The sequence below is a fragment of the Nannospalax galili genome, unplaced genomic scaffold (genome assembly GCF_000622305.1).
Source record: "Nannospalax galili isolate Female #2095 unplaced genomic scaffold, S.galili_v1.0 scaffold639, whole genome shotgun sequence".
NCBI classification, from domain to species: domain Eukaryota; kingdom Metazoa; phylum Chordata; class Mammalia; order Rodentia; family Spalacidae; genus Nannospalax; species Nannospalax galili.
Genome location: NW_008344644.1, coordinates 1555910 through 1574451, shown reverse-complemented (window position 1 = coordinate 1574451; position 18542 = coordinate 1555910). Strand labels below are relative to the sequence as shown.

Genomic DNA, 18542 nt, shown 5'->3' with positions numbered 1-18542 from the left:
TCACGTGGCTCATAGCTGCCTGTAACTCTAGTTCCAGGGGAATCTGATATCTGTGGCTTCAGCACTCACATGCACATATCCCTCTTCCTACACTAAGCTGTCTGACTTCACAGACAGCTCTTCCTTACCGCTGTTGCTCTTACTATTCTTAATATTTTATTGATTCTATTCTATATTTAAGCCAGGGTCTTCTGGGGCTGGAGAGATGGCTCAGTGGTTAAGAGCATTGACTGCTCTTACAGAGGACCCAAGTTCAATTCCTAGCACCCACATGGCAGCTAACAACCGTCTGTAACTCCAGGTCAGAAGACACCACCCTCTTCTGACCTCTGATGGCATTGCTTGACACCACTGGCATTGCATGACACAGGTTCACCTACCTACATGCAGGGAATACACTCATACACATAAAATAAAAATAAATAGAAAAAAAGTCAGGGTCTTCTGTGTAGAGCAAGATGACCTTGAACTTCGCATCTTCCTCCCTTGTCACTATTCCCTCTTGACTATTCTATCTTAAGGTCTGCAAAATGATTCTAGAAGTAATAGTTTGGAGGAGGTCATTGGTAACTTGTGTTTAGTGGAGTGTCATGGGTCTGATTTATATTTGTGGATTCAGTGAAAGTGCAGGTGGGAGAAGGGACCTAGCCAAGTAGAGATTGTCCTTACAGATAGCAGTTTTAAAGGAAAAGACAGAGAATAGCTGTGTTTTGTTGTTTGTTACATACTGAATTATTTCTCTGCATAATATTTTTGATATTTTTCTTTCCAGTTGTTCGAGTTTCACCAATAATGCCATTCAGTTGCCAGTGTCAAGGAAAGCAAATATAAGACACTTTTAATATTTCAAGAAAAGTAATAGGATTCTTCATTCTACCTGACAGTAAGTTGTAGTTATCCTTTATACATGAGTTTGTGATCTAGGGAATCCTTAATGTTAAAGCCTTGCTTTCCTTACATGAAAAGTTTACTCTAATATACATGTGGAAAGAAAATAAATGAAAGTACCTAGTCTGAGAATTTTATTTCACTCTCATTAGTCTATAGGACTTTTACCTATTTGTTAAAGTAAAATGCTAGATCTTAAAATCTAGTCTTTGTATTTTATAGAGGAGGAAGTGTTATTTTATAAATGACTTTTTTCACTTGAGCAAGTTAATGACAGAGTAGTTTTAAGTATTCTCTTTTCTAGACCCATGTACTTTCTAATACTGGGGTTAGAGGCTGCTTTGGAGGAGGGTGGAGAGAGGTTGAACAAAGGTTCCTGTGGAGTATTCTAGCTCATTATGGAGGTAGAGTACAGATAGAGAGGCAACTAAGTGGAAGGAACTTGAGGGGTGGATTTCTCTTGACAGTAATGTCTGTTTTCTCTCTTTGTTGTGTGCACGAATTGAATGATGTGTGCTTATGGTCTCATGCCCAGGCACAGAGGCCAGAGGAGGTCCTGCTCTACCTTATTCCCTTGAGATAGTCCCTCCCTAACTCTGGACCTAGGTTATTGGCCAGTGGGCCCTAATGATCTTCTGCAGTGCTTAGATTACCAGCTTGTCCATTCCCACATCTGAGTGTTTACATGGGTGCTGCAGATTTGAACTCAGATTCTTCTGCTTGAGTAGCAAGAGCTGTCAACCCATGGCTATTCTTATTTACGGTTAGTTTACTTGAAATAGGAAGAAGGGGTAGTAGCACCTTTTGGAGTTAAGAACTTTTTGCGTTTTGATACCAGGTATCACTGTTATCCAGTCTGTCTTGGAACTTATATGTCGCTCAGGGTGCCTTTGAACGCACAATCCTTCTCCCTAGCCTCCTGAGTGCTGGCGTTAAAAGTGCACTATTACATGTGTTTTAAGATGTTTGACACCCCCCCATAATACATTATGTGTATACATATACATACACATTGGCTTTTATGTATGCTGAGAATGATACTCAGAGCCTTGCATATGCAAAGCAATTAATCCATTGAGTTACACTTCTAAGTCCCTAAGTAATTTTTTTCTGAATATAGAGAGCAAAATAAATACATATTAACTTTTTTATATTTTATTTATTACTTTTATGTGTATGAATGTATCGTATATGTGTGAGTGCACCCATATCATTACAATACCTGCAGAGGTCAGAAGAGGGAGTCAGATTCCCTAGAACTGGAGTTAATGGACTGTTGTTAACCGCCATGTGGGTGCTGGGAATCAAACCCAGGTCTTCTGCAAGAGCAGCAAGTGACAAGTGATCTTAACTGCTGAGCCATCTGTCCAGCCCTTGTGCTGTATGATGAAGGTATTTGAACTTGTTTTTAAAATTAATCACTTGTCTTGTTTCATTTAGGAACCATACCAGAAGGTGAGGTATAGGCTCACAGATTCCAGAGAAATCATGAAGTTATATGTGTTTCTTGTCAACACTGGAACTACTCTGACATTTGACACTGAACTAACAGTGCAAACGTGAGTTATATTTCACTTTTCTCTTTCGTTTTCTGTTTTGTTTCGTATAAAAAGTTAAATTTTTTTTATTGGATTTTATTTTTTCATTGAATTTCTGCGATTTTCATACGAAATAGGTTGATGGTATTTCGATCCCCTCCCCTATCCATACCTCTCCCCCACAGCCCCCGCCCAGTTTAATGTACTCTCATATATATATAAAATTTAGCCTTTAGAGTCTGATTTATATCCCCAAATGTTCTTCAGTGTGGGTGTGGGTCATTCAGCAAGCCCATCCCTGTAAGACACTGTCTCTCCCTCTCCCACCTGCCATCATTTGCCATAAATTCCTTAGGTTGGGTTGGGATTCCTTATCCACTTTCCCATGTCTACACTGGGATTCTTTCTGATTTGAGCTTACATGGGACTTGTGCACGCTGTCACCATTGCTGAGTTCATGTAAGTAACTGACCAGCTCTCTGAAAGACTTGTGGTCATTTATCCCCTCTAGCTCTTAAAATGTTTCTGCCTCTTAAAATCTTTCTGCCTCCTCTTCCACAATGATCCCTGAGCCTTCGGAGGCAGAGGTTTGAAATAGGTGTCCTCTTCAGAGATAGGCATTCATCTTTTGATGGACACCTAGGACTAATTACATAGCTTGGCTATAGTGAACAGTGCCAAGGGAATGTTAGTATGCTAGTATCAGTGTAGTAAACTGAAGAATTTCCTTTATTTTTTTAACTTACATTTTCATCTTTTTAAGAATTTCATACCTGAGCACTGTCTTTACATCATGTCTGCCTCTCCCTCTCACACTTCCAACTCCTCCCATGCTTGCCCTACTTCTCAAATTTATGATCTCATTAATTATTGTTAAACGTGCATGCACCCCCCACACACACAGGCACGCCACACACATACTGCCTACTGAGTCCATTTAATGGTTCTCATGGGTGCATACATTTAGTGCTGACCACTAGGGATTGCATAACGTAATCAGGGAGCTCATTCCTGGAAAAAACTAATTCTCCATCTCTTAGTAGCCATTGATTGCCTATATATATAAAGTTGTTAGGTTTGTTTCACTTATTAATGATAGAATAGAACAAATTGAATATTTTTTATTAGTGTGGTTCATGTCTAATCATTTTCCATCTTGCCCAGGATTTCAGATATTTGACCAATGATTGTCCTCCCATGCTAAAAAAAAAGCAAAGGAGAAAATAATTTGAGGTCAAACAGGAAAGAAATACAAGTAGTACGTGCCACTTTCAAATCGCCTTATTTTTATTAAAATAAAAATAAGTGGCATGTACTACTTGTAGTAAGGATTTGATAACAGTACAGAATAAATTAATCTAATACTTTGATAATTTTAGTTTAAGTTAGAGGGAGGGCCTCACTGTGCCCCACCTAAACCCTTTCTTCAAAATATATGGTAGCAAGCAATGGAAGACACCCAGCATCAGCTTCTGGCATCCAGGTGTAGGTACAGGTGACCATACCAGAGAAAAACACAGACACACCATGTACACAAAGGAGACTAAGAGGTTATTTTATGTTTCCTTTATTTGTATGTGTATGATGTATGTATACTATGTTTCTGTGTGCATGTGTGCTTGTGCACTTAAACACCTGCATGTGGAGGAGAGAGGTAGACATTGGATGTCTTCTATTACTCTCTACCTTATATTTTGAGAACTTGGAGCTCACTGGTTTGGTTGGCCCTCCAGCTCTAGGGATCTGCCTGTCTCCATCCCACCCTAGGGGTTGCAGACGCTTGGCACCTTTATAAGACCTGCTTAAGTGTCCTGGAGATTCAAACTCAAATCTTATGTTTGAACAACAGGCACTGTACCCACTGACCCATCTCCTCAGCTATATTTTACATTTTAAATACACTAGGAGCTCACTGGTTTGGTTGGCCCTCCAGCTCTAGGGATCTGCCTGTCTCCATCCCACCCTAGGGGTTGCAGACGCTTGGCACCTTTATAAGACCTGCTTAAGTGTCCTGGAGATTCAAACTCAAATCTTATGTTTGAACAACAGGCACTGTACCCACTGACCCATCTCCTCAGCTATATTTTACATTTTAAATACACTAGTGTTCATTAAATGCTTTTTTTTTTTTTAAATATCTAAAGGAATTGTTTTTCTTGTTATGTGAGCCCAGACTGTGTTTGAAATTGCAGCCTTCTTGCCTCAGCCACTTAAGTTTTCTGGATTATGGAGTGTATGTTACTACATCTGTATGGGGACCATTTCATTGGAAAGATAGAAGGGAAAGGAAGAAATTTTCACATGCTTTACTCTTAATGTAGTTTCTGTAATGTATTGTGAAACTGTTAATACAAGTCTTGGGTTCAAGGGAATGCCACAAAACTTGATGCCAGTTTCAGCATATATGTTTCCTTATGTCTCTTGCAGAAAAGTAACGAGCTGCCTGTAGACTCTCACATCTAAAATATGTAGCAGAGATAGCTGGTTGATTGTGAAATCTAATTCAAAAAATAGGAAACCTAAAAATTTTTATGACATTTTAATATTGTGTGTGTCTGTATGCCATGGACCACGTGTGGGGGGTCAGAGGACAACTTGCAAGCGGTATTTCTCCTCGTACCATGTGGGTCACAAGGATCAAATTCAGGTTACCAGGCTTGACGACAAATACCTTTGCCCATTGAGCCATCTCTCCAGACCCCAAAATGGGGAACTTTTTTTTTTTTAACTACTGGGAAAAAGGCCTTAGAGTGAAATCATTAGTCTTATTAGGATGTGTGTGTGTGTGTGTGTTTGTGTGTGTGTGTATGTGTGTGTATTTGTGTTGTTCTGTAAAGTATTGCTTTTGTACAGTTAACTAGGCATATGTAAATAACTGATTTCTGTTTTTCTGGAAGTGTGGCTGACCTTAAGCATGCCATTCAAAGCAAATACAAGATTGCTATTCAGCACCAGGTGCTGGTGGTCAATGGAGGAGAGTGCATGGCTGCAGATCGAAGAGTGTGCACCTACAGTGCTGGGACGGTGGGTATCCAAGGGCCTGCTACTTTGCTTTCACATCAGAGGGGGAGCTGGGACTCAGTATTTATATCATAAGGGCAGTATGCAAGTTGAGCATTTGTAATGTTTTTAATATTTGTTTTGTTTTTTTTTTAATTTAGGACACAAATCCAATTTTTCTTTTTAACAAAGAAATGATCTTGTGTGACCGTGCACCTGCTATTCCTAAAACTACCTTTTCAACAGAAAATGACATGGAAATAAAAGTTGAAGAGTCACTCATGATGCCTGCAGTTTTTCACACTGTTGCTTCAAGGACACAACTTGCAGTGGTAATATATAAACAATTGTTTTAACTACTGAACAGATTACTTCTAACAGCGTTAAAGTCTTAAGTACCAAAGAAGTCAGAATTACATAGAAAACATGAAAAATACCAACCTTTTCTGCCCTTTACAGTTTTGGGTGGTGTGGACTTTTTTGCATTTTACTCTTTCTCTCTCTGTTCTCTCTGTGTGTGTATGTGTGTGTGTGTGTGTGTGTGTACATTAAAAGGTTGTCTTAAGGGCTGGAGAGATGGCTCAGGACTTGGGTTCAATTCCCAGCACCTACATGGTGGCTACGAACTGTCTTTAACTCCAGTTCTAGGGGAATCTGACGCCCTCTTCTGACCTCCGAGGCATTGCATGACACGGGTCCACTCACATACATGCAGGCAACACACTCGTACACATGAAATAAAAGTAATAAAATAAAAAAGGTTGTCTTAAATATAATTTGACTGTCATCTCGCCTGGATATTTATATACAGAAAATCACCTTTGAACATTCTTCAATTGATACAGTACCTATGTTAGAGTAGACATAGACAAAAAAGCTCACACAACTTTAAAACTGAAGTTCTTTTTCCTTAATCATATGCAGTTCTTAGAGAATCAAGTTTTTTTTCTAATATGTACTTCTTACAACATAACTTGAATCCTTCTCTGTTTTTTATTATTTTCCTTCATTATTTCTAGTTTTAGACAGGGTCTCTGTGTGTAACCCAAACTATAAAATCCTCCTTCCTTAGCTTTCCCAGCCCTGGAATTATAGACGTGTACCACAGTGGCTTGTTTTTTAATTTGCTATAACCTCACTGTAATATTATTGACCCCAAGCTGTCAAGTAGTAGCTACAGTTTGCCATCAGTAAAGAAAATGTGTCTTACAACCAATGGAATTACAGTAATGTGTAAAAATAGGTAACATTAGGCCACCCTGGTCCACATAGTGACTTCCAAGTGGACTGGGACTAGGGAGACCCTGTCAAAATTAAACATTTAGCACACTTGCCTAGTTGGTTAGTAAGAGCCTTAGGGACTTATTTTAACGTAGTGTTTGGCACTAGACACCAGGTTCTTGTGACAGGACAATGGAAATGAGAAGAGTTCACATGTTACAAACAGAAGGGAAGGTGATTTATTGGGCACAGGGGACTTAGCATTGGTAAAATTTCTGCTGATCAAGCTGTTCAGCCTAACAGCGAGCAACAGGCTTATTGATTTTCTTGGAGTAGGCTAACCTTTTGGTAATTGTCCATTAGTCACAGACTTTAAAAGGTGTTTTCCTTGTGTACAAGCATTATGGCTTTGTGATTGGCCAAGTTATAGGAGATGACTTAACCCAGGGTTGCTAAGTCCCATCCTGATGCTGTTGTCATCATCATGATGAAAGACTTTAGCCTTGAGTCATGATGAGTTGAGTCCCTTTTGTTGGTGGCATCATCTTGTATAAACATCCTCATGGATGCTCTCATGGTTTGATCTGGGACTTATGGTAAGACTGGGAGATTATGGATAAGATAGAAGTATCCTAGCATAGGGTAACAAGTGAGAAAACTTTTTAAAGGCTAGAGAGATGTCTCAGCAGTTAAGAGCACTGGCTGCTCTTCAAGAGGACCCAGGTTCGAGTCCCAGAACCCACACAGCAGCTAACAACTGTCGCTAACTCCACTTCCAGGGGATCCGGCACCCTCTTCTGACCTCTGCAAGTATTGCATAACATGGGTGCACTTACATACGTGCAGGCAGTATGCTCATACACATAAAATTAAAATAAAACATTTTTTAAAAAGCTTTAAAAATTTCATCTAGGCAGGGATGAAGAGAGAACTAGAAAAGAATAAGGGATTAAATTGGTGAAGTGTAGACATCTGAAGGCCAAGTGTTCTCGAGAGGGTGCAAAGAGCAGCACAGAAGACCTGGGAACACAAAGCAGCCTCTTCTTTCATTGTGTTTGTAGCCTTCACAGGAAGGCAATGGACTTGGGCTTTACAGCCATGTTCTCATTTGTCCTGTGACATGGTTTTGTTTTTATTTAGACTTAAGTCTCAAGTAGCCATAGTGGCCTGGAACTTGCTGTGTTGCCCAGGATAGCCTTGAACTCATGAGTCTCTCTTGTCTCCACCTACCATTGCTGAGATCATAAGCATATACCATCACTCCCCACTTCCTTTTGTTTGTATTCCTCATACCTCAGTGCTAGGATTGTAGGTGTACTTACCGTCCTGGGCCCTGGGCCATTTCCTCTTTGTTAGTATTTTCTGAGTTTTTTTCATTGGAGCCCTCTCTCTTCTCTTTCTTCTAGACTAATGTTTTAGAAATTGTATTTTACAGTTTCTTGCCCTTGCTTCTTTATTCTCGCACAGCCTTTGGAATTCTTCACTCATAATCTATGCCCATCTTCTTTTTCTGCCCCCACAGTGACAACGGGTGCTCTCAGTTTCTGAAAGCCATCACTTCTTTCCTGTATAATCTTTCTTACAGTTATAGTTAGGATGATCTCATTTATATTTCCTACTGCTCTAATACCTTTTGTGACAGAGAACTCCTCCTTTATGACAGATAGCTCCTTTATTCAGTAGTCTCCTACATTCCTTTTTAGAAGTCTATACTTGATACATTACTTTTTGGAACTGAATTCCAAACATCTCTTCTTAAAATAATTTCACTGTTTTGGCTGGAGGGAACTGCTCAGTTTGTAAAAGTACTTGCTAGACAAGCATGAGGACCTCAATTTGAGTACTCCAGCACCCACGTGAAAAACTGGATGTAATGCTACATGCTCACGACCCCAGTGCTGTGGGCAGTAAAGATCAGAGTGTCACTGGCTTGCTGACCAGCAGCCTAGCTCCAGGTTCAGAGAGAGACCCTGTTTGAAAGGAATAAGGTAGAATGACAGAATATTACTCTCCAGGCCTCCATTCACACACAGACACATAGAAATAATAATTTGTCTACAGAAAATGAAGACTCTTCCAAGTTCAAGACTGTTATGTTAGTCTAGAAGTTGATTATGTATTTTCAGTCTTTTATTTTGTGTTTTCCAGAACTTTTTGAGCTGTGTGCATGCAAAATGTACACAGAAATCATTGCTTTATTTTTTGTTTTGTTTTTATTTTCTTTTTCCTTACAGGAAATGTATGAAGTTGCCAAGAAACTGTGTTCATTTTGTGAAGGTCTTGTCCATGATGAACATCTTCAACACCAAGGCTGGGCTGCAATCATGGCCAATCTGGAGGACTGTTCAAACTCATACCAAAAGCTGCTTTTCAAGTTTGAAAGTATTTATTCAGATTATCTGCAATCCATAGAAGACATCAAGTTAAAACTTACTCAGTATGTTTATTATCAAATGGATGTTGTTTAAAATGCCTTTGAAGTTCATTAGTAGTCACTGTATGCTTGGTTTTTGGAGACCATATGTTTATTTAAATGAGGCTTATTTTTAGAATCTTTTATTCATGTGTTGTGAGTGCCACAGTGCACAGGTGGAACTCATGTGACAACTTTTGGGAATTATCTCTTTCCAGTGTGGGTTCTGAGGATTAAACTCAGGTCATTGCGGCAAGTGCCATTACCCACTCCAAACCTCTTACTGGCCCATTTTTAACATCTTCTGATCATGCTTATAGGTTGCAGCTTAATATAGGCTTAAAAACTCATAATTTAACATTGTGGTTACTATATGACTCCCTCATACTCTATGAAGAAGACTTATAGTCATTTATAAAACTAAGACTCTTTTTCTATCTCTTGCCCAGTAGAGAAAACAAAAAGAGAAATATAAATGCAAAAGCCATCAGTCAGTGAACGCAGAAAATTTTTAAATATTGCTGTCCCAGTGTGAATTTAAGTTCTTAACATATAACACATATTTGAAAGAAAGGAGTGTAACCTATATACAAAATAAGATGTGGTCATACTGCACATTTACATATTAATCTGTATGCATGTTCATGTATGTTCTCTTAAAATTTATGTTGACATTTTTGGTTTTGGTTATTTTTGTTGTTTCTTTACCTTAACTTTGCACTAGTGCACGTTTTCTTTTCCTTCCGTTCCTTCATTTTTGCTTTTTTAAAAGTAGTGCTGGGAATCTAGCCAAAGTACTTAACTATTTTAGGCAACCATTTCACTCTAAGCTGTATCCCAGCTTGAGGGCCTTCTTCCCTCAGTTTTCTCTGTACTGCAGTATAGTTATTTAGACAAATCATTATCTAAATTGACAATATTGAGAGGAAATACTGAGAGGAAAGAAAGAGAAAGAGAAAGAGTAGTTAGGGTTAGGAGGACCCTTATAAAGTGTTTATTACAACAACCTTTCCAAATACCTACTTGGTAAGGAGTGAAAACCTAAAGCATTTTATGTAAGGTTTTAGGAAATCACAAAGATGTTTTCCACATGCCTTCTGACAGTTTACATGTCTTAGTCTATTTTCTGGGTGTGGTAGGTGTAAAAGCGGTCCAGTGAGAGGTCTTGAGTTGGTAATGGCACTTGCTATATGACCTGAGTTTAATCCCCAGAACCCATGGTGGAAAGAGAGAATCAATTCCCAAAAGTTGTTGTATGAGTTATCCTAAGGTTGAGACTATTCATTTTATCCTATGCTTTCAGTACATTAAATATATTTGGTTGTCTATTTAAAATTTTTATTTATTATTTTTATTTGATGTGTATGAGTGTATTACCTGCATGTGTGCCCGTGTCATGCAATGCCTACAGAGGTCAGAAGAGGGCTTCGGATTCCCCTGGAACTAGAGTTACAGACAGTAGTTAGCTATGATATGAGTGCTGGGAATCGAACCCAGGTCTGCAAGAATAGCTAGCGCTCTTAACTGCTGAGCCAGTTCTCTAGCCTTATATTTGATTGTCTTAAAAGCAACCTTATACTCTGAGGGACTTGCTAGGTCAATTGTTGTAAATTTTAATTTTTAAAAAATGTTTTGTTTGAGAATGGCTTGATAAACATTCAGTGTCTACTTATTCTGTATAACGTATTGAGCTTTACTACTATAAGTTGATGCTTTAATATGTTAATGGTAACCTCTGTACTAAGCTGTAACTTCCTTTAGTGAATAGCTAGCTAATAAAATGGCTTTTTGTATTTATAGTATAATGGACAAGAGGTAAGGTTTATGTTTTACAATACAATACAATTTAATTGAACTAATCCCTAACTAGAACACTCATTGTTTTACTGACACCTGTTTTATATTTTAAGTTTAGGAACTGCAGTTTCAGTAATGGCCAAGATTCCACTGTTGGAGTGCCTAACCAGACATAGTTACAGGGAATGTTTGGGAAGACTGGATTCTTTAAATGAACAGGAAGTCTCAGAGAAAGCCATGATGAAAAGATCCACTGAACTGGTGCTTTCTCCTGATATGCCTAGAACAACAAACACATCTTTATTAACCTCATTTCACAAGTCAGTGGAACACATAGCTTCAGATACCACAGATGGTCAAAGTGGTGAAGAAATTAGCGAATCTTGTCAAAGTGCTGTCCAACAAGATGAAACTTCAGTGGATGCTAAAGACAGTGAACTGCCTTTTTTTAATGTTTCTTTGTTAGACTGGATAAATGTTCAGGATAGACCTAATGATGTGGAATCTTTGGTCAGAAAGTGCTTTGATTCTATGAGCAGGGTAAGTGATGTTAACGTGATAATTTTTGTGTGGGTAATGAGAAAATGACTATTTTGTTATAGTGGCAACAGTGTACCTTGGGTTGGAACTTCAGGTTGGATCAAATTATTTAACTTATAACCATGCTTTTGAATTGATTATAATTTTGTGAAGATTGAGAGTATGTAAATAAAATTTTTAGTGAGTGAGGTCTTGATTTAAAGGTCTAGTCACTTACCTCCTTCATCATGATGTCTCCTGATATAATAATCAAAAAGACAGTCTTAATAGCTAAAAGCACTGTTAAAAAGCCCCTGGTTGTGGGCCAGTGAGAGTGCTGAGTGTAAGGGCACTTGCCACCTAGTCTGATGAGCTGAGTTTGTTCTCACATGGTGGAGAGAAGGAACTCCCTCCAGCAGCTTATCATATGATCTCCATGTGTGAGCTATAGCACTTATGAGCACACACATATGTGTATGCATGCACAAATACACTGAATAAATAAATGTTTTTTTTTTTTAAAGAAAATAACTTGATACCCTCATGTGAATGTTAGCAGGCATTTAGTATCAGCCTGAGGATTTAGTAGTTTTCTTCTATTAAAAGTTATGCGTGGGGCTGGCAAGATGGCTCAGTGGTTGGTGAAAGTTCTTGCCACCAAGCCTGATACCTTCAGTTCAATTCCCAGGATTCACATGGTGGAAGGAGAGAACGAACTCATGCAGTGCAAATTGTTCTCTGATAACCTGTTCACAGAAACACCCATGCACACACTACATTAATTAATTAAAAAGTTATCATTAGTGATGGGGATATATAGGTCAGTGGTACAGTACAAGGTCCTAGGTCTAGTTTCCAATAATGGAAAATAATCATAAAAGTAGTAAGATTCTTTCCAGCTATTATTGGTGTGTCGTACCTATAATCCCAACACTTGGTAGGTTGAAGTAGGAGAATTGATAGGAATTTGAGGCTAGTCTGGACTACATGGTCATGCTAGCCTGAGCTCCAGAGTAAGACCATCTCCCCTCCCCACAAAAATGTTAAAATAATAAAAAAAGTAAAAATGGACAGTGTCCTTCAGGATCACCTGTATTTAAAGATTTTTTTCGAGCAATCAGTCTGAGAAGGAATCTGTGAAGAGACCTGAAGAGAATGGGAAATGGGCCTGCTGTGCTGAAATTAGCCTTAGTGAAGCAGGTTACTTGTTGTTCTCGGACCAAACAGCTTTACCAGAAAATGCAGTCATGGGTAGCCAGGGTAGAATATTCATTCAGGTGGTAACAAGACAATGTCATAGCTTTTTAGATTCCATGTATTCCAGCACATTTGTAGGAGTAAAGCCAGAGAACAGGAGGGATTAAAGATTAAGAAAGCATGTGGTCAAGCAAGTTCCTGAAGAAAACTAAGCATAAAGAAGTTGTATTTTCTGTATCTGAGTTGGAGGGTCTTGGCTAAGTTGCCCAGGCTGGCCTCCAGCTTATGATCTTCCTGCCCTGGCTTCCCAGGTGCTGGTATTATGGGCAAGTGGGCACCATACCTGGTTATAGAGGATGCTTTGAGATAAGTTACCAAGGAATCAGTCTGTCATAAACTCTGTATGACTTTGAAAGTCACATTTTCTGAAGGATATTAAGAACTGCTTGAATTGTAGCATTGCCTGAAATCTGAGTGCTGGACTGATGATGTTCATAATCATTTAGATACATTTAGTATCAGTTTAAGATGAGATTTGTCCTTTTACCTTTTCTATGCAAGTATAAGTTAGATTTACTATGGATTGCTTTTCTATGTGTATCAAAATAATGTGAAATATGTTTGAAACTATTTCTTGAAATTTTTATTCATTTGTTTCCTTGTTACTTAGCTTGACCCAAAGATTATTCAACCATTTATGTTAGAATGCCATCAGACTATTGCCAAACTTGATAATCAGAATATGAAAGCCATTAAAGGGCTTGAAGATCGGCTGTATGCCCTGGACCAGATGATTGCCAGCTGTGGCCGGCTGGTCAATGAACAGAAAGAGCTCGCTCAGGTACTGTGTTGGCTTTATGTGTTTTAACCACTTTATCCATTTGGCATGCACCATTTGTTCACCCCTTCCTTGTCTGCTGCTAATGCGTTATTATTGCCATATGTGTTTGTTAGCTGGTCTTGTCAATGTGACCAAGTCCTGAACTGACAGAAACAACTGAAGGGAGAAGAGGTTCATTTTGAAGGCAGGGCAGGTGGAGCAAATACATCAGGAGCAGCTTCATCAGTAACAGAGGGAGTGTGACATGGTACTACCTTACCACTTGGTATGTTAGGAAGCAATGAGACACCCCAGTGATCCATCTCTGCCAGCCCAATCTTACACCCCAAAGGTTCTCTAATCACCCAGCTCACCACCACCAACTGAGAACCAGGCATTCAAATACACGAATTTATAGGAGGCATTTGAGGTTCAAAACAAACCACAGTGCAGTAAAGACTAAAGAATTTTGCTTTTTTTTTTTTTTTTTCTTCTTTTTGAGACAGGGTCTCCTGTAGTCCCAGCTGGCTTGGAACTCGCTATGTAGACCAGGCTGGTTTTGATCTCACAGAGATCTGCCTGCCTTTTCCTCCCAAGTGCCCCCCAAATGCATGCCCAGTACGTTTTTATCTTTGACTGCTTTCTCGCAAGCATTCTTTAACCTTTCATGGAATGAATCAGACATGATATAACCATGCTTCTTTTGCTGATTCTTAAGTAGTATCAGTTTTTCCTTATCACGTATTTTTTAATTATCTCAATACATAGTCTTTGTTCGGTTCTTTGAGATAATGTGTTGCTACTCAACCCAAGCTGGCATGGAACTTGTTCTGTAGACCAGGCTGGCCTTGAATTCAGAATCTTCCTTTCTCTGCCTCCCAAGTGTGGGTGGGTATTATAGGTTCATACCATCATACCCAACCCAGTTTACCTGTCTTTACATGCATAAAGACTTAGACATCAATTCTAATAACACTGTTATTGGATTAAGGTGTTTGTAGACTTAATTATTAACTAATAATGTTATAGTGCTTTTCATAAAGGCATTCAAAATCAGTAAGTCCTCTGTTAATCATGAGAACAATTTGCCCATTTTCAAGTTTGATACATATTTCCTCTCACTTGTCATTTGCCAAATTTTCTCTATCCTATGCTTTTTAAAACTTTATTGTGTTAGCCAAGCATTGTGGCACATGCGGTTAGTCCCAGCACTTGGGAGACAGAGGTAGGCGAATCTTTGGTTGAGGCCATCCTGGTCTACAAAGCAAGTTCCAGGGCCAGCTGGGGCTTCAGGGAGACCCTGTCTCAAGACCAAAAAAAAACCCCCAGTAATATATTGTGTATAATCTGGTGGTTCATCCTTTGTGTGTTATATACACTTAAGGTTACGGCGTGGTTCTAATTTTGTCACTGGGTATGTCCTTGCTTATATTACTTTTGTCTTCTTTGCTTTTTTTTATTTTTTCTTGTTTGTTTTTTGCAGGAGTGGTTGAGGAGTTTCTGAGACAGGGTCTCTCCCTTTAGCTATGTAGACTAGGCTGGCCTTGGTCTCCCAGAGATCCACCTGTCGCCTGCCTCTGCCTCCTGGGTGCTGGGATTAACGGCAATACACTACCACACCCGGCTTAATGTTCTTTTTACTTTGAGTAGTGAAACCAACTTAGATCTAAATTCTGGGAACGTCTTGTTTTATGAATGCATTTATTACATTAAGAAAAATGCAAGATTTTGGTTGTTATGTGTATTTAGAGATGCTTGAAATCGAACCCAGGTTTCATGTATGCTAGGCAAACATCTTACCATTGAGCTATATCCCCATCCCAAGGAGATTTAAAAATCTTTGAAAGTAAAACAGTTTAAAGCTAATTTTTATCTTAATCTTGTCATTATGTAACAAAATTAAATGTTCTTAAATTTTTTCTTCCCCAAAGGGATTTTTAGCTAATCAGATGAGAGCTGAAAACTTGAAGGATGCATCTGTGTTACCTGATCTGTGCCTGAGTCACGCAAATCAATTGATGATTATGTTGCAAAACCATAGAAAACTGTTGGATATTAAACAGAAGTGCACCACTGCCAAACAAGAACTAGCAAATAATCTACATGTCAGACTGAAGTAAGACATTATGTTCATATGTAATTTAAATTTGAAGGGGGGGGGTATCTTTTTTGAGAAGGAGTCTCCCTGTAGCCCTAGCTGGCCTGATACTCATTATGTAGACCAGGCTGGCTTTGAATTCAGAGATCTACCTGCCTCTGCCTCCCAAGTGCTGCAGTATTAAATGTGTGCCCCACCATGCCCAGCACAATTTAGATTCTTTAGAGTTCATGTCTTTATCTTCCCAGTGATGAGAATAGTTTCCCCTTGCTACTGCATTGAAATACATATTGATTAACTCTAGGATTAGACACTATAGACCTCCTGTGTCTTGATTTTCATAGTTTAACCTACAAGTTGAGTTTCATTCCAGTGAACCTTGGGGCTGTTGAAGATAATGACTTTCATTCTGTAGGTGGTGTTGTTTTGTGATGCTTCATGCTGATCAAGATGGAGAGAAACTACAAGCATTGCTCCGCCTTGTAATAGAGCTGTTAGAAAGAGTCAAAATTGTTGAGGCTCTTAGCACAGTTCCTCAGATGTATTGCTTAGCTGTTGTTGAGGTTGTAAGGAGAAAAATGTTCATTAAACACTACAGAGAGGTAAGTTATTTGAATTAAGTATATGTGAACATTTAATAAATTGATAATGTTATTAACAAACGTTCCTCTTTTAAGTGGGCTGGAGCTTTAGTCAAAGATGGAAAGCAGTTGTATGAAGCTGAAAAGTCCAAAAGGGAATCTTTTGGGAAGTTATTTAGTAAGTGTTCATTAATTTTTTTAACCCCCCCCCCCCCAGCTTTAAATAATTTCTAAAATAACCATATTCTTAATTTCTTTATACAGGGAAGTCTTTTTTAAGAAATCGTCTGTTTAGGGGACTGGACTCCTGGCCCCCCTCCTTTTGTGTATGTATTTATTTTCTGGCCACAACTAAATTTGTGTATTATAAAACCCTTTTCCAAATGTAGAAGCATTTATCAGAAACAGAATTAATTGTGATATGATTAAATCAGCAGAAAATGTCTTTTGACTTGAAGAGAGTCACCTAGCATAAAGATTTACCATGCATTACTAGTTTTGATCAAGAATCCTCACTGTACCTATGGTAGTATTAGACTGTCATAATTGACAGGAAAAGATTTTGTTTTTTATTTCTTTCCATTTTCCTCCTCTCAGTCCTTTATTTCCCTATCCTCTTAATTTTTTGGTGAATCAGAATAGTGACTCTACAGTGAATCTTCATTAAAATTAAACATGAAAGTTTAACTTGCTGTATTTTAAGACCAATGTAGCTCGGTCTATTATTTTATTAAATGAAAAGAAACATTTTAATCATTAAAGAACTTTGGGATTGTATGCCCCATCACCACCACCCATATTTGCACCTTAGTTTGAAACATGTTTCTGTATGGCAGTATTTCTTAAGAATACACACACAGGGGCTGAAAAGATGACTCAGCGGTTAAGAGCACTGGCTACTCTTGAAGAAGACTCAGGTTTGAATTCCAGCACCCACATGGCCGCTAACAACCATTCATAACTTCAGTTCCAGGGGGTCTGACACCCTCTTCTGGCCTCCTTGGGCATTGCACGACAAGCATATACTTGCATGCAGGTACAACACACACATTAAAATAAGTAAATAAAAAAAAAATGCCATACATACACTGGTGGCCTACACCTTTAATCCCAGCATTCAGGAGGCAGAGGCAGGTGGATCTCTGTGAGATGAGGCCAGACTGGTCTACATAGTTAAGCTCCAGGCCAGCGGGGGCTGTAGAGAGACCCTTTCTTTAAAAAAAAAACGGGAGGAGATGAGTGAATTCAGAGTGAGCAGGATTCACATATTTGGTTATCCAAGGACCTATTTATTTTTTTAAACATTTTATTTGTTATGTGTATGAGTGTATTGCTTGCATATATATAAGTGAACCCGTTTTGTGCACATTTGTAGAATATGTGGGATCCCCTTGAACTGTAGTTACAGATAGTTGTCAGCTGCCATGTGGGTGCTGGGAATCAAACCTGGGTAGCCAGTGCTTTTAACTACTGAGCCATCTCTCCCAAGGACCTGGGTTTTTGGGGGTGTTTTTTTTTTTTTTTTTTTTTTTGGTCTTTTTGAGACAGAGCCTCTGTAGCTCCATCTGCCCTGGAACTCGCTTTGTAGACCAGGCTGGCTTTGGACTCACCGAGATCTGCCTGCCTCTGTCTCCCGAGTGCTGGGATTAAAGGCATGTCACCATACCCAGCTCCAAGGACCTATTTTATAGAGTATCTCAACATCTTTAAATCTTCTTAAATACTAAATTTAACAATTAAGTACCATTCTTGTCAGTATTATAAAAATAACTTAGAATTAATATACTGACCCACAGTTTTTTGATTTGAGGGTTTTTTGTTGTTTGTTTGAAACAGCTGCCTCTGCTTCCCAAGTGTTGGAATTAGAGGCATGGGCCACCATACCCAACTCAACAGTATTTTTGAAGATGTAACAGAAGACCAAGGAAAGAAATGTTAGATAGAAAATGCATCGCATGTTTGACAACCAAGCTTATAGGGATGTCACATACACACAGTACAAGTGGTTTCATTTAGTGTTGATGGGAATACTGTAATTTCCCTAAAACGCGGCTAAACACACAAAGGGAAGAACGAACAGACTTGTTGATCACTAACGATCCAGACTATCAAAAGTCCCCCAGATGTACTGTGCTACGTCTTTGCTGAGTGGTCTTTTCTTTATTTCTTAATTGTGTTGAGATCATTTGACATTTTTGACAGTAGCTTATTGAATTTATTATGTCAAGAAATTAATCTTTTATATTGGTAATTTTTTTCTTTTCATCTAGACTCAGAAACCTCGAAAGTTTGACTGTGAACTTCCAGATATTTCATTAAAAGATTTACAGTTTCTGCAATCATTTTGTCCTTCAGAAGTGCAGCCATTCCTCAGGTAATTGCTATTCCTATTTCTAACTTTAGTGAGTCTTAAAGTGTTTTCATGGTTTAGAAAATAGCCCTGTTACTCAAGAGATGATAGTTTTTAAAA

General features: G+C 38.6%; 1 protein-coding gene across 5 annotated transcripts in view; it reads left to right on the top strand.

Annotated features, from left to right (window-relative positions):
- The window catches only part of Rb1cc1 (RB1 inducible coiled-coil 1), a 68863-nt gene that overhangs the window by 20247 nt on the left and 30074 nt on the right, over positions 1 to 18542 (top strand). For all 5 annotated transcript variants that reach the window (XM_029567268.1, XM_008840907.3, XM_017800076.2 and 2 more), the window contains exons 2-13: positions 773 to 883; positions 2329 to 2447; positions 5324 to 5450; positions 5588 to 5758; positions 8882 to 9084; positions 10971 to 11397; positions 13244 to 13414; positions 15325 to 15509; positions 15907 to 16093; positions 16169 to 16250; positions 16337 to 16398; positions 18343 to 18446. In XM_029567268.1, the coding sequence (XP_029423128.1) occupies positions 2377 to 2447; positions 5324 to 5450; positions 5588 to 5758; positions 8882 to 9084; positions 10971 to 11397; positions 13244 to 13414; positions 15325 to 15509; positions 15907 to 16093; positions 16169 to 16250; positions 16337 to 16398; positions 18343 to 18446 (1790 nt within the window). In that variant the 5' untranslated portion in view covers positions 773 to 883; positions 2329 to 2376. The remainder of the gene's footprint in view (positions 1 to 772; positions 884 to 2328; positions 2448 to 5323; positions 5451 to 5587; positions 5759 to 8881; positions 9085 to 10970; positions 11398 to 13243; positions 13415 to 15324; positions 15510 to 15906; positions 16094 to 16168; positions 16251 to 16336; positions 16399 to 18342; positions 18447 to 18542) is intronic.